The 15,683-nt window shown below is 38.8% G+C and overlaps 1 protein-coding gene across 11 annotated transcripts in view; it reads right to left on the reverse strand.

Moving 5' to 3' along the window:
• Positions 1-15,683, reverse strand: part of Pam (peptidylglycine alpha-amidating monooxygenase) — a 281,891-nt gene that overhangs the window by 42,433 nt on the left and 223,775 nt on the right. For 6 of the 11 annotated variants that reach the window (XM_034521200.2, XM_034521206.2, XM_034521205.2 and 3 more), the window contains exon 15: positions 5,393-5,710. The exons of the other annotated variants lie outside the window; for them this stretch is intronic. In XM_034521200.2, coding sequence (XP_034377091.1) covers positions 5,393-5,710 — 318 coding nt within the window. The remainder of the gene's footprint in view (positions 1-5,392; positions 5,711-15,683) is intronic. 11 annotated transcript variants of the gene reach the window in all.

Raw genomic sequence — 15,683 nt, forward strand, 5'->3', positions numbered from 1 at the left:
TTTATTTTTATTAGCAGCCCATATACTCAGGTATTTATTCCCAGAGTGTGGTTAATCAACCAAGGGTTCACCTTAAAGAAAACTCATCTACTCCCAGAGGCCATCAACTCTAACAGTCTCTTCAGAAAAAAGAAGCAAGTAGGGTCTTCTTTGTGTTTCGGTGTAGACAGTGAAACATGAGAAGAGTAATCGACACTATGGTTATTGTAAGTGTAGGCTGAGATGACAGGGTAACTAGGGGAGCGTCTGCCTAAAAGTCTTTCTCTCCAGTTGGATTATATTCTTGAGGGGTACAGACTGACAAAAACTCTACAAAGCAAGACTCTGGAGAAGGTCTACATGACTTTGATTCTTGGTTACAGAGTGCTGGCACCCTGAGCATGTAACTTAACCTTCACATGCCCTAGTTTCTGCCTCTCTGAGATGTGATTGTAACTCAGCTGTTGTGAGGATCAAATGAATGAACATATCTATGATACTGAGCCTTATTCAAAGTAAGCTCTAAATTGTCTGTGGTTATCATCTCATGCACTCCAAAGGTGAAAACTCAGCCAGCCAAATGCTTTACTTTAACCTCGGAATTCTGTAAGACTTTACCACAGAGAAGCATATGACTGAATGTGTAGTAAGGATGCTCTCAAAGATTAAGTGAAAGTTATTTCATCAATCAAAAACAACAACAAAATCAATGAATCATAATAATAAAGACATCTGGATTCTTCTACTGAATCAGAAGTGTCAATCAAATGCATAATCATTTTATAGTATATGTAGAGTTTCAATGGCTGAACCAGTTTTTCATATGCTAACAAACACTAGTGTGGTAAAATCTGCCAGCTAAAGCTGGGTAGAAGACAATATAAGATTGTATTTCTCCTCTATCTTAGTACAAATATTAAACTGTGAATGACAGAAACCAAGCAACATAAGTGCAAATGTGCAAAAATTTGTCTCGGTCGCTCAGTCCAATGTTTTCATCCTGTAATTCATGTATCTCATAAAAAAACCCCAATGTAGATCAATGAAATTGGTCAGAGATTTGAGCATCCACAAACTCAGTATGATAACATTCACAATTCACTAATGTGTGAAAAGCTGCTCCTTTCTACAAAGTTCATGAGAAGATGCCACATGGGGCAACCCAGACCAACCGAGGCAAATGTATGCTCTCTCCTATTTATGGGATTTTCGCTCTGGACCTTTAGGCTGGAATGCATAACTCACACTAACATGGAAACGTGGGAATTAAAGAGGGACAATGGTGGAGAGGGAGAGAATGAATAGCAGAGAGGGGACCGGAAGTGCTATTGAGGGAGAAAGGGAAAAATGGTGGTGATGGGTGTGGGGACTCACGTAGGGAGGAGTGCAGGTGGGTAAGGCAGAGGGCAGGGAGGAGCAGAAGTAATGGGAAGACTCAGAAGGCTCCCAGGGAAACCTACTCTCTTACAAACTTCCTTTTAAAAAATGCCAGAAGGACTGTAACAACATCACATTTTCTGGACATGGAAGGCACTTTGAACCTGTGACCTCTCGAAAGCTACAGCTACTTATACTACACCTACACAAGACCACAAAACTCAACATTCCAGCATGATCAGGAAAGGCTTAAGAGGTCCCATTTCTAGTTGAGGAGCTAAAGGCCCTTGGCAGCTCCCAAGGAAAGCTGAATCAGTTTAATCCAGGGACAAGGGTCCTGTGATAGCTGTTCCTGCTCCATTGGTCAGCCATGTGCATATGGGCAATGGTAATATGACGTACTAGGTCACACACACACACACACACACACACACAGTCACTATGGAGGAGGAGGACATAAATTTTGGAAGGGGAACAGGGGAGGGGACAAGTGAAAAGTTGAAGGGGTTCAGATATAATCAAAATGCATTGTACTCATGTATGAAATTCTCAAAAAGTAAAAATGTTCAATGATTCTCACTAAGAAAGAGAATATTCAGAAGTTATGATTAAAACAATGTTTATTATTCACTTAATTTTGGGTTTTTTAATCTATTGATGTATTGATGCCAATGATCACTAATAAAGTGTCGTCACATTTATTCACAATTTATGATGTGCAACTTTTTTCATATGCAGTCTCATGAGAGCCTGATGTCAACCCTGCAAAGACTGCAATCCTCATTCTACAGATGAGAAAACTAAAGCTTAAAGAATTAAAAGAAAAAAAAAAAACTTGTCAAGGTATTAAACTGAATGGCTGGAGCTTTTAAAGGCAGGCAGGCAGCTTTGGTAGCTGAGTCTGTTCATTCGTATGACCTTTGTTATGAGGGTTTCAAATTTTACTTGGGGCAAATGTGGGCTTTTGGGGAAAGTGACAAGTTATAGTGGGTATGTATTTCAGAGACACAGAGATCATACAGCATGTAAACTCTGTTCTGAAGAATGCTAAGATCACTGATATCTGAACCTCAATGAAGTAGAGAACCCAGCATGCAGTCAGACACCAGGATGTGGAACCAAGTATAATCCTGACAGAGTTAAACATCCATAAATGGTATTGTTTAGAAACGCTTAAATCCTTGGGCCAACCATATAACATCACACTCAAAGTGTTGAGCTGGTCTGTCACTCATCGCTCCTTTGAACCATCAAGTCAGCTGGGTGGGATCTGTCCCCACATCACAGTTCCAATATATGGAGAACAGAATAGAAAATACAGAAGACATAGATTTCTGCTGCTGACCACATCACTGTTACAGGTTGTACAGAAGGCAAAAACTAGACACAGGACAGGGCTCTGAGGAGACACCTTCAGCCTCTGAGCAGCGAGGGGCCAGAATTCCAATGAACAAGGCAAGCAACTTTAACCAAGCTGGAATCGATTGAACTTAAGGCATTAGACAGTGCATATTGGAAATCATAACATTCATGTTTTAAATCTAGACTGTAGGACCTCATTCAATAGGTTAAGTTCTTGGCTTCAGTTTCTTCTGACAATTAACATGCCTTAAAGATATCTGAAATGACTCTGTGCTATAATGTTAAGTGACCAAATAGCCTTGCATCTTTGCTTCATCAGTGCCATATAAAAAGTAACTTTCTTCTTTGCAGCTAATAAAACTCCATCTAGCAAATTAAGCACATAAAGAAGACACCTAATTCCTCTTAGACCATTAGGGCCATACTCAGCTTTGCATGGAGTAAAGAAAGGTCAGAAGAGAAACAAAAGCAGGTTATCTATCAGGTTTATTTCACTTTCCCACCTCAGAGATGGGCACATAAGTTAGACTAATACTAATATTATAAGGCCATTCATTATATATGCAAAACTTCCTACTTTCTTTTTGAAAAATGGAAGCCTTCTGTAGATTCCAGCTTCCTCTGATGAATACAATGAAATGACACCTGAACAAACTTTATTTACTATTGTCTGGTGCATCCCATAATAGCAATCAGGAGAGAGGACTAGGAAATGGGCATTTACAACTAACCTCACCATGTCTGAATTTTACTATTTTGTACTCAGTTTTAACAGATTTAGAGTGAGAATAGTGAAATAATGTAAAAACAAGCCAATTCAGAAAGAAAATGCATATAGAGTTTGTTCACCAGTTGGGAGCTGTCCTGCCTAACATTCAACGACTCATTAAATATAGTGACATTTACCCATATTTATGAGAAGAAGAAAAACTTCCCCAGTGAGACCTTCAGAGGAAATTTCTTCTGAGCTCTGCCTCATGACTAACTCTGGGACTAGCAAATGATGCAGAGGAGAAAATGCATTTTCTACCTTTGAAGATTTCATTCTTAGAAAAACTAAGACTTCAGAAATACACACAATTCTTTTAAAACATGTATGCATGATGACCTGTGTGTATTTCTAGGCACTGAAGGCCTGGTACCTGCAGAGACCAGAAGAGGGTATAGGATCACCTGGCCCTGGAGTCACAGGTAACTATCACGTGTGTGCTCAGAGCCCAACCCAGGTCCTTTGCAAGAGCACGATTTGCTCTTAACCACTGAAACCTCTTTCCAGTTCCTGAATGCTGGTTTGTCCATTGCCACACATGATGAGAAAAAGTGTCCAAGATATTTAAAATCAGGAATGAAAACCTAAGTGATGGACTATCACATGCTACAGTTCTATCCTTTAGTGTGTGAACAGAGTTGCACTTGGCAGGAGGCCTTTGGCCTTTTACATATCTGTATTCTTAACATAGAGGCTCACACAGACCCTCTGTGTTATGAGATGGGTAGAGGCACAAACAACTGCACATCTGTCACTGCACCCCCAGATATCAGCTCACTGGTTCTTTGATAGGATATAGAAGTTAGGTTTTTCTTAAACACCTTAGGCAAGCAAGAAGAGTCCCAGGATCAACTCTTGAGGAACAGTTTTATTAGACAAAATTGGAACCAGTTAGAGCCTGTTAAAATATGAGGAGTTAAAAGCGAAGGCCCCACTTAACACCTCGCACAGACCATTAGGCCAGTCCCCATGGACAATACTCGAAACTTCCATGTGAGCAAAGGCGCTGCATGTTAACTTTTTTTCAATTATAAATAAAAATCAGCTGGGTGTTGAATAATTCATGGCTTCCTGCAAAGCTGAATTTGAAAACAAAAGCTGGCAGCCTGTGCCATCCAAGCCCACACAAGGACATCTGCCGTGCACGCATATCTGTTACTGTTTCAGAGAGTCTCTCGACATGCTTTATTACTCCGCTTTCCACATTAGCAAGTCACACAAAACACAATCAATATCACAGAGGCCACAGCATCATTAAAGACAAAGATGAGGCATCTATCGCTTGCTGGTATAGAAACCTGAAGGGAATAAGGTATTGTTCTCTAATTATGGAAGCCAATCCTGGCTAGAAATAAAGACAAATCTGATAATTATTGACTTACTAGAGAGTCCCTTCAGAAATGTATACTCAAATTTCAATTAAGATAAAATCTGATAATGGAACTTAAGAAATCAGTCACAAAATGGTTTTATTTTACAAGTCAGTTGGGTAAAAATATTGAGAGTATTTGACTCCTTTGAGAGGACAATAATTACTGGAGAAGGTAGTGTAAGCACTATATACACTGGTATTTATAGGTGAGCTTTGGAAATTTCAGTTTCTTCCCATTGAGCCAAAGGAAAATGTTGCTTTATTACTCTGAATTTTACATATCATTCTTTTTGAAATGAATCCAGTGTGGTCCTACTTTGAATTGACTCGCTACTGGACCAACACGAAAATAAAAAAAAAAAAATCTTTTCAAAACAAAACGTGGTATTGGACAGCTTAAATCTGAGTCATACTTGTTCCAATAAGTCTTTTCTATTGGTTAGTTTTGCTACTTATTTTTATTCCCTTCAGATTTTGCTAATGTGGATCAGAGTGTTTCATACTTTATTGCATAAAAGAAACCCTGAACGCACCTCCTGAGGGTTCTGATTCCCAAGGACCTTCACCAGGCTGCTGGAATGAGAAAGCTCTGCTCTCAGCTGGCCTCAAAGTTGACTCTAGCCTGTGGAATTTGTGGATCCTGTCTCTGACTAGGACAGCATTACCCCCTTCCTCATGCTCCAATCCCTCTCTTGCGTCAGACCGACCAAGGTCCTTTTTCTGGACTACGTTTGCAATCTCAGCCACCAGGTCTGACCCAGATTCTGTCTTTTCTGTTGGATTATACTTGTGCACATGAACAACATCTTCCCTTTCTCCTAGTAGCTTGGAAAGCAGTGAATAGAAATCACCTGTGGGGAGGGGGGGAGAAATAAAGACACAGAGTGTTTATAAGACAGTACAATTTACAAAACCTGGTGCCTCAGAAACATCAAGTCTTGATTGTGACGGTGAGAAGCAAGGCTGTTCTCACGCTTTCATGTATAGGAGGGACAGAGGGATGGGCATGGTGGGGGGAGAGGAAGGGACAGAGAGAAGGAGAGAAGAAACTCAACACTGAAAGCATATTTTTACATTTCATCTATATACCATCTTCTCCCTGCTATTTCTCACCTTATGACCATTGGCAGATTCATAGAAATAAAAACAATGATTCACATGTGATTGCATGGTATGTTTTACACATTGGCTTCCACAGAATGGATGAACTGATATGGAAATTGGGAATTTAGGAATCCATCAATAAGATACATTCACAGATTCGTTACAGAAAGCTATCCATCAATAAGATACATTCACAGATTCATTACAGAAAGCTATCATCACAACAAAATGATTTCAATTTGTCTTAAAAATCTGTTAATTCATAAGCTACAAAAAAATTAAATACTTTTTCCAACACTGTTTTTGAAACGTAATCACTCTATCAGACATGTGTATCTGTGGCAACTGAGAAGTCGGTCTCATACTTTCCCTAGTAGTACCATAAGGAGTCCCAATTGTTCCTCTCAAACAAGAAGTGAAGAAACTCCAGAAGAATTGTTTTTGATACAATAATCCCTTTAGAAACAGCGGGAAACAAAGATCATAAAAGACAAATACCCTTGAGAATCATTAGCTGCGTCAGCACAGACTGTTGTCGATGGCTATAGTAAAGAACAAGCTTAAGTAGGGTTTTATGAAAACAAACCATGTATAAATTGTGCTTAGATACAGTATCTAATGAAAGCCCATACAATGCTTTAGTTATCACCAAATGTGCGGTCAAACCCATGATGTCTGCTCTGTGGACAGAAAATATCACATGTAGATCCCTGACAACTTCAGGTCTTCCAGTTCTTAACTTATTCTACAGCTTGGCTACTAGGAAATCCTGATTCTTGATTCTGATTGGTTATGTTCAATTATATTTACAGCATCACTGCTAACATTTATAACCCTTTTCATGGCCAGAAGAAGACAAAAAGTCATTAATAGTTTAGTTGTGATGCAAGCCACTGAAGAATATGTTCTTAAGACATTTGTGCAAGGGGATACAAAGTTTTTCCAAACTTAGGCACACACATTCTACATAGTTACAAATAACCTTGGCTCAACAATTCAAAATAGGTTTGCAATTCTTGCCCATGAAATCAACCTATCCCAGGTGAAATTTTCAATCAGAAAACAGTTACTAAATAATGGGGGCAATCTCTTTAATAAAAACAAAACAAAACAAACAATAACTCAACCAAACTGGTTAGGTCACAGACACACTCTGCCTTCCAGAAGAAGTTAATCCCTTTCAGCTAAAGTCTTTTGTTTCACAAAGTATAAAGAGTTTATCATGCTTCTGCCATGAGACATTTCATATAGAAAATAAAATACAATGTTATTTCAAGAACAATTAGAATACATAATTTCAAAGCGGAATCAATGGCATCAGGAGGAAGAACCTGAGTACAAAGTCCTTTAGCCTCATCAGAGTCTAAAAGCTGTCCTGAGATACCAAATGCATGCTGGTTGGTTGAACTAGTCATTTTAAATCTTCTTCGGGTTAGGAAAGCAAAATGTTAAAGCAGCATGACAGGAACGGTTGTACACTGGCTTCACTGAACTGTGAAAACACAGCTCCAGAGACCACTAGATGGCTGTCTCACTATCTCCCAAATTGTTATGAAAGGCCTTGACCAGTCAATCTCTCTCTTCCTTTCTCTTTCTCTCCTGCTCCCTGGGCTGCTCCTGGATAGATGGAATCTTGAAAGGGTAACCATTTCTCTTAGACATATTAAGATCTCAACTTAGACAATGTGTCTGATATTCGAAGAGGCAGGATATAAATAGAAGAAATTGGCTAAAATGATTCTCCTATTGTGTCCACTTTTCTACTCTGCAGATTTTATTTTATTTTTTGCTGTGAAGAAGCTGTTTAACATAACCCCAATCGCCAATGCCTGCTATTGCTTCTCTAGCTGCTGGGGTCCTTTGCAGAACGCCATTGCCTATATCTATATATTGAAGTTATTTCCCTCAAGCATTCTTTTGCCATTTTTAGAATTTCTTATCCTTGATCTACTTTCAATTGATTTGGGTAAGAAAATGGGTCTAGTTTAATTCTACTATTGGCATCCAAATTTCCCAACACCATTTATTTAAAAATGCTCCAGTGCATCTTGTGTAAAAAGGTGGCTATTTAAGAGGGGGTGGGGCTGGCGAGATAGAAGGAGGGAGAGCACCGATGGAAGGGCTAATCAAAACTGAGGACATGTGAAAACATTGTATTGAAACTACTTTGTAAGCTAATTAAGAAACACAATTTTAAAAGGAGCTTAAAATGAGATACCATGTATGGGCAGATAATGCTGCTCTTGAAAGTCATAGATAATTAAAAAAAAAAATGACCAGAACAGGGTAAGGGATACATCTGATGAACTGTTGGTCAGGTAGGTTCTCAGAAGCCCTCCAAAGCAATAGAGGCTCTTGCCCTGCTCTTGGTTGCTCACCAGAATTAGATGTTAAGACCCGATTGTTGAAGACACTATTCAGTTTTATTATGTGACATAGAACAATAAAGCTGGCTCTGAGCTGGCAACTTCTCTGTGCACTAGCTTTCAGAGTGCCAGGAATCCTCCTTGGGCAGTGGGTATTGGAGGAGTTGGTGGTGAATATAGGATTCCTATGTGGAGAGGGGTGGTGGGATGGTTGGTTGAGCACAAGGTGGTATGCAGGCTGCTGAGGGAGCAAGGACATATCCACACCCACAAGTCAGTGATACCGTCAAAGGGCAGTGTTTAATGCACAGTCTTATAACTGGCCAAAAGCCTGATAACTGTGAGCGTTGACTGCTCTCCATAAATGAGTCATCTGCAGTACCTACTCCGTGGTTCAAAGGTCATTACAGAAGAGGAAGAAGATGGAATGTGAGAGCCAGAGAATGGGGAGGGTTGCTTTGAAATGGGAAGGATCTCATGGTCATGACCACTGCACTCAGGAACTCAGAGCAGCTATGGCTACTGCCCAGAATTGAGCCCTAACAACTGACCTTGATGGGGATGGCTACACCTGCAATGTTCAACAGCAGAACTTCTACCTACCCGAGGCTATCGAGTGTCATGTGACTAGTATACCCGAGCCATATTTGAACTGTACTACTTCTAACTAAATGACAATAAATACCCAGTTTGCACCACATGGAGTATAGGACCTCTCTTGTATGTTCTTCCTCCTGTCCCCTTCCCTTGCTGAGGTGCAGGCATGTACATCACTGTGGCTTGTGAGTGGTATGTATGTAGCAATTTATGGGAAACTCTTTTCATGATGTTCTATACAAATCTTCTCCAGCCATCTTTGCTTTCTGTTTTTCTTTCTGTTTTTCATCTGCACAACATATGAAAATGTTGTCATATCCCAAGGTCTACGCTGGATATTTCTCCCTCGTACCCAGTGATCTTAGTCATTGACTGCTAAAGTTCTTATCTCCAGAAAAATTACACCTGCAGTTTTGCTAGTAGCAAACTGATGTATAAAACTATTCTGGGGGCTAGAGAGAATGCTCAGCACACATGAGGGAACACTGTTCCTCCAAACAAGCTCAGTTCAGTTCTCAGCATCACACTGGGAAGCTCACACATGCCTGTAACTCCAGTGCCAGGGGATATGACTTCCTTTTCTGACCTCTGAAAGCACCTGCACTCATGTGGACATACTCCTGCACACACACACACACACACACACACACACACACACACACACACACACACACTTTTTTAAAAATCTTTAAAAAAAATCCTGTATTCTAAGAATGTCTACCTTGAGGCTGTTTTCCATGATTTTGGAAACTTAACATGTCTAAAATTGAATTTTTTCTTTTTGCCATTTTTATATATTTTCTATAATTATTCTCTCAGTCCCAAACACTGAATTTCCCCTTCCCTCTCTGGTGACCATAAAATTCAAACTACACTGTTTGTGGTCATCTTTTGCTTTCTGATTAGGAATTCCCATGATCCTCTGGTTGTCATGCTGAGAGAACGGTTACTCCCTTTCCTTCCAATCCTAGTCTGGACTGGAAACCTATCATAATGCTGAACCTTCCACTCTAACTGGCTTGTGACTGATAGATCTTCACTTCGTTATGGTCCACACAGACTTTCGCTCACCCCCATCAACCTGTGCATTTCTGAGTGGTTTTCTCTAGTTCTATTCCGAGACTCTCTGCTAAGGTAACCACATAATTAATTTCCCTAGCTGGGAAACTTTGGGTAAGGTAGAGCATGTCATTAATATTTATGCTAGGGGAGCTGTGGCCAATCATAGGAAAGGTGGTTGCTGCGATATCTGAGGCTAACAGATAACAATCTTACAAGTAGTTTATAACCCAAGTAGCAGTGGCCACTGCACTTCCGGATAGCATGACCTCATAACTTTGCTGACTGCCTCACATTTTTAACATGTTTCATCCCTGTGACATAGCTATTATTATTTCCCTCATTCTTGGTGTGGAAGCTAAGGGCAATTCTATCATGCCCAACTTAAGCATTCTAAGTCTTAACTGAGTTCCATTCTACCGAGGGTTGGATGCGTTTCTGTCTCCTGTTTAAGGTCAAACATTATTTCTTTTTGTTAGCTGTTCATAAGGTTGAAAATTTATCAGATTGCCCTATAACATCTCAGAATTCTATAGAAAAAAGTCCACTAGCAGCAGATGGGGGCTACCTGGCATCCAGAATGTGAGCAAAATAACCTTCTTTTAAAAATAGAGTTACATAGCTTAGGGTGTTTTGTTACAGTAACAAAACCAATAAACATGCCATCTAAACTGTTCATTGTATTAGATCCAGGGTCCTTTCTCTTGCCTGTAGTGGCTATGAGTCCCCTCCTATAAATTTACTTCCAATCTGCCATCAAAATTACATTTTTGGGCTGCAGACACGGCTCAATGGTTAAGAGCACTGTCTCTCTTCCAGAGGTCCTGAGTTCAATTCCCAAAAACCACATGGTGGCTCACAACCATCTATAATGTGATCTAGTGCTCTTTTCTGGTATGCAGGTGTACATACAGATAGAGCACTTATATACATAAATAAGATTTTTTTCTTTAAATTATGTTTCTTCTAAGTTCAGAAGCCAGACTTGCTTTTTAGTGAAGTCACTTTCTTGTTGCTCCACCCATTCTTATTATCTTGTAAACTAATTAGTGCATATTCACAACAGTAATTTCACAAAATGGAACTAAAGGGTAATGACTGATTATTATGAAAGCGGAAGAGGAATTTGCTTTCCTCCTCGGTTTTTCTCACCACTGTCAACATAACCTTCTATGCACGATCACATTGTACGTGAAGTGCTAAAAGGCTTCTATACCTTTAAATCACCACTGGAAAGGTAGAAATTATAATACATAAATATCAATAAAGAAGTAATTTCCCTTTCCTCATCCATCACCATATCCCTGGTGTTCAGTGGAGTTCCTATCATGAGCATGCCCAATCAATGATTCTGGAAAGGAGAGTAACTAGTGAAAGATGTTGCCCTTTGCTTTTGTATCAGTAGAGACAAATTACTTTCTTGATAGTTTTATACTGCTGAGAGGTTTCCATTTGTTCTTCCAACACCCACTAACACTTTGAGTCTTATGAGATGCGTAGGTGGGTCTCTGATGTTAATTTGACTGGGTACATTTGATATTTGGAAAACACAATTAGAGTAGCAACTAACACACTGAGAAAATGGGAATGCACAGTGCACGCATGTGTAAACACTACTGATTACACTCTGTTTCCAAGTGTGTGCTTGCATTAACTACTTAAGGGAACAGTTACAGATTTTTTTTTCTATTTAGTAGAAACCATTAACTATTCCCTGCTCCTTGAAAAGACTTTCTCTTGTTTACTTCCAAGAACATGCTGAGAATAAACTAAAATAAATAAAAAGTGCAAGGAGGGAAGGGGAAAGGGAAGGGGAAGGGCAATGGGAAGGGAAAGAAGAGGAAGAAGAGGAAGAAGGGGAAGAAGGGAAAGGTAAAGGGGAAGAGGGAGATGACCCCTGAGGCCAGATGTGGTGGTTCACACCTGAAATCCTAGCACTCAGCAGGGGGAGCCTGGGGGATTACTGGTCTAGGTCAGCATGAGCTACATGTTTTTCAGGCCATTCTGGGGGTACAGAATGACATCTGTCTGAAAAAACATGAGAGGCAAAATGGGAAAAGATGAGAGAAGAAAATAATAAATCTGCTATATGAGTTTTTTTAAAATAAAAATAATTGGATAAAAAAACCTAACTGCCTTTAATATTCAGGCAAAGTAAAATCTGAAACTAAAATCTGTAAAGAAAGTAAAATCTGAACTGTGGCAGATGGTTTTGCTCAAAAGAATGACCAGGAGCAGGGGTTGGAGAGATGTTTCAGCCATCACCAGGGCTGACTGCTCTTGGAGAAGACCCAGGTTCACTTCCTAGTGCCCACATAGTAGCTCCCAACCATCTGTAACTTCACTGCCAAGGCATTCAACATCTTCTGGCCTTTGTGGATACTGCACACATGTTGTATACTTACATACATACAGACAAAACACTCACTCTCTCACACACACACACACACACACACACACACACACACTAAAGAGATTAATATATAAAAATTTAAAATGACTAAGGACCTCTGTGATTTTCTAGTATACAAATGACCATTTATCAGAGGAGTCACTAGGATTAATTATAAATAGCTGACAGCTCCCATGACTGCTCTATGATTTCTATGCACACAAAGAGAATATGCAGTTCATTGGTAATTTAAGCACTGACAAGATATGCCAAGTAACCAAGCCAATAATAACATGTTAGATATTTAATTAATGAGAAGGATATGTGGAATGCAAAAAGAGATCATTTAAAAAAAAAAGATAGTTTAATATTTTGCTTTGTGATTCTGTCATACTGACTTTCTCTGTTGGTTAAATTTGATTTGGTTTATTGATTGTTTACTTGTGATTTTGTCATAATATTTATTCTCTAGCTGCGCAGAAATAAATATGAGATCATGATGCCCAGCTTACAAATAAAATGAGTCTTATAAAAGGATACATTTGAGAAATATCCAACAAGAGGCTTTTGCGATTACTATGCATACAGATCTATATGGGAAGGCACAGTCATGTGATAAATGATCATCCACATCTGTCTATTTAGTTATTAGGGAACCAGTTCTAAATAGCATTCAGTCAGCCTCCCAGAGGCTTGAAGGTATTTAGAATTGTATTTGATAGATGAGTTCAATAAATAAAGACTTATGCACAGCTCATAAATCAAAACAAACTGATGCATTTTAGCAAATGAGACCACATACAGGAGCTGTATTGTATTTAAAATCAGGCCACATGGTGTTGAGAGTTCTTGGAATCAGCTAAGATGGTATTAAAATCACATGTACTTTGTAAGGAGGTCAAGGAAACGTCTTATTCTGAACAAGGTAAAGGAATACACATTTCAGCCACATCTGGTGTGTCTCACTCCTACACAGTTTACCAGATCTTACTTCAGAAAGCTTCCCAGTCTAGTGTTAGGCTTTGAACTTGCAACTCTGTTCCTTGATTTTTGCTTATTTGATAAAACGTGTCAATGGTAATTCTTTTTTTTTTTTTGTTAGCATGAAATCACTTTGGAATTATTCTGTTTCACAGGTGTCTGGTGACCTTTAACTGTCTGGGGTCATGGTGTGTTTTTCCCTTTACAAATTGCAGTTTTGTCAAATTCTCCTTGGGCTTACAGCAGTTCATTGTGACCTTTGCGTGGGAAGACTGATTACAGGAGGGCAAAGACTCCAATGAGGAGAGTTTTAAGCAAACTGAACAAAACATGTCTAAGGTCCTTTCTGCCGCAAAATAAATGCTGTCCAGAGGAAAATGAATCATTGTGAAGATGTGCTGGGTCTATACAACCGAGCTTTCATCTCTGTCTGGGGTCCTGGAAAGCACTGAGCCACACTGCTTCAAGCAACATAATTTCCAAGTGACATCTGTACTCTGAATTGTAAGAGTAGCGATACCAAGTTCCAGAACTTCTAAGTATACATGTATAGATTCTTGCTTGAGGCAGGTAAGCTTTTGTTCCTAAATAATGTTGACAGAAACCTTAGGCAGTACCTCTGGTACAGCAAACAACTGTAAGATGAACCAAGGAAACCTTAGAAAACATGTATTAGGCTTCCAAAAGTGTCAGCTGCGACATTTGAGAGGTCCCGGAGTGTGTGCACATCTGCTCGGGAAGGTCTCAGCACTGCTTCCTTCCAGAGCTGGCTAGTTCTCATTCCCTTCACCCACAGTTACTGGAAATGGGTTCACACATCTGTAACGGCTCACTGTTTAATTTTTTTGTACTTATTATATATGTCGGCATCAGTTTACGTATTACTGTACTTATTAAATACAGGTAATCATTCACCATTTATTGTATTCATATATGTACACAATTCCTCTCAGTAATTTTAAGGAGTGGTGATATTTCTGCTTTTATATATAAAGACACATGTAATTAATTTGTCCACATATAAGCTCATACACAGAAAAATAAGATACCTGAAAGTCAATAGGATTACAATCTAATTATACAGCCATTAAAATGATTTTTGTAGCTTGGGTATGTACCTTAGTGGTTAAAACTTACCTAGCATTACCCGAATTGATTCTCAGAATTGAAAGGTAATCAGTCTTGCCAAGAGCTTTTATTATTTTAGGAAATATGCAAGATATAATAGTTTTAAAAAGAACATAAAATTATATATATTGTAATCTAATATAAATATTGTCATTATAATATATATGAATATATATATTTTATATATATATATATATATATATATATATATATATATATATATATATTTTACCTGCAGGTATGTCTTTGTACTGCCAATCTTTTGTTTACATATAGTTTCATCTATAATGAATATTATTTAAAAACTCAAAGTAACAATTATTAAAAAAATTACCCTGTAGACTTGTGGAACACCTTGCTAAGGTATTTTCAACTATGGTGTTGTCTAAAACTATTTGAGGAGAAAATCTGCTATGTAAGAGTGGCTCTTTGGTGTCTCAGAAACGACGGCATTTGAGACAGAGCCTGAGGCACACTTGTGAAGGGTGCTGCAGAAAGCCAGCGTGACGAGTGAGCACAGCTACCACACTGTGCACGCGGCTTCACATGACTCAGATGTCAGCTGATTTTCAGCCAAGATTAATGTTCTGGGAGCAAAGTTAATAGCTACCATTTTTAGGGGAAAATTTTTCAAAGAAAAGAAACAAAGTATTATAATATATGAACCCATGTTAAAAAGGCTAGTTGAGTCTAATCGACTTGGCTAATCTAGATAACCAGCAAGCTCTAGGGATCTTCCTGTCTCCACCCATTCAATGCTAAGCTTACAAACGCATGCCTGCACACCCACTTTTATGTGGGTGCTGGGATCCAAATTCACACCTTTACTCATGTGTGCAATGGCGAGAACTTTACCCACTGAGCCATCTCCCCAGTCCCTGTAAATATATATAAATATAAATATTCTTATTTCAGTTAATACAATAAGAACACTCCTCATGCATTTTATCTTAGTAAAGTTTATCCTTTTTAAAGACATAGTATTTATTACATTTTGTGTCCTTTATCAGCTTTCCAATGAATGCTGCATATATACATTCTATATGGTGGTTTATGGATAGATAGCATATTGCTATTTTATGTATATGTGCATATACACGTGTATATACCTGAGTTTATACTTGTGTACACACATGGGACCGTCTATATTATTTGCATAACAACCTGTATTTGGTGGTCAGTACAAAGCTTCCTTCA

The sequence above is a fragment of the Arvicanthis niloticus genome, chromosome 17 (assembly GCF_011762505.2).
Source record: "Arvicanthis niloticus isolate mArvNil1 chromosome 17, mArvNil1.pat.X, whole genome shotgun sequence".
Classification (NCBI taxonomy): domain Eukaryota; kingdom Metazoa; phylum Chordata; class Mammalia; order Rodentia; family Muridae; genus Arvicanthis; species Arvicanthis niloticus.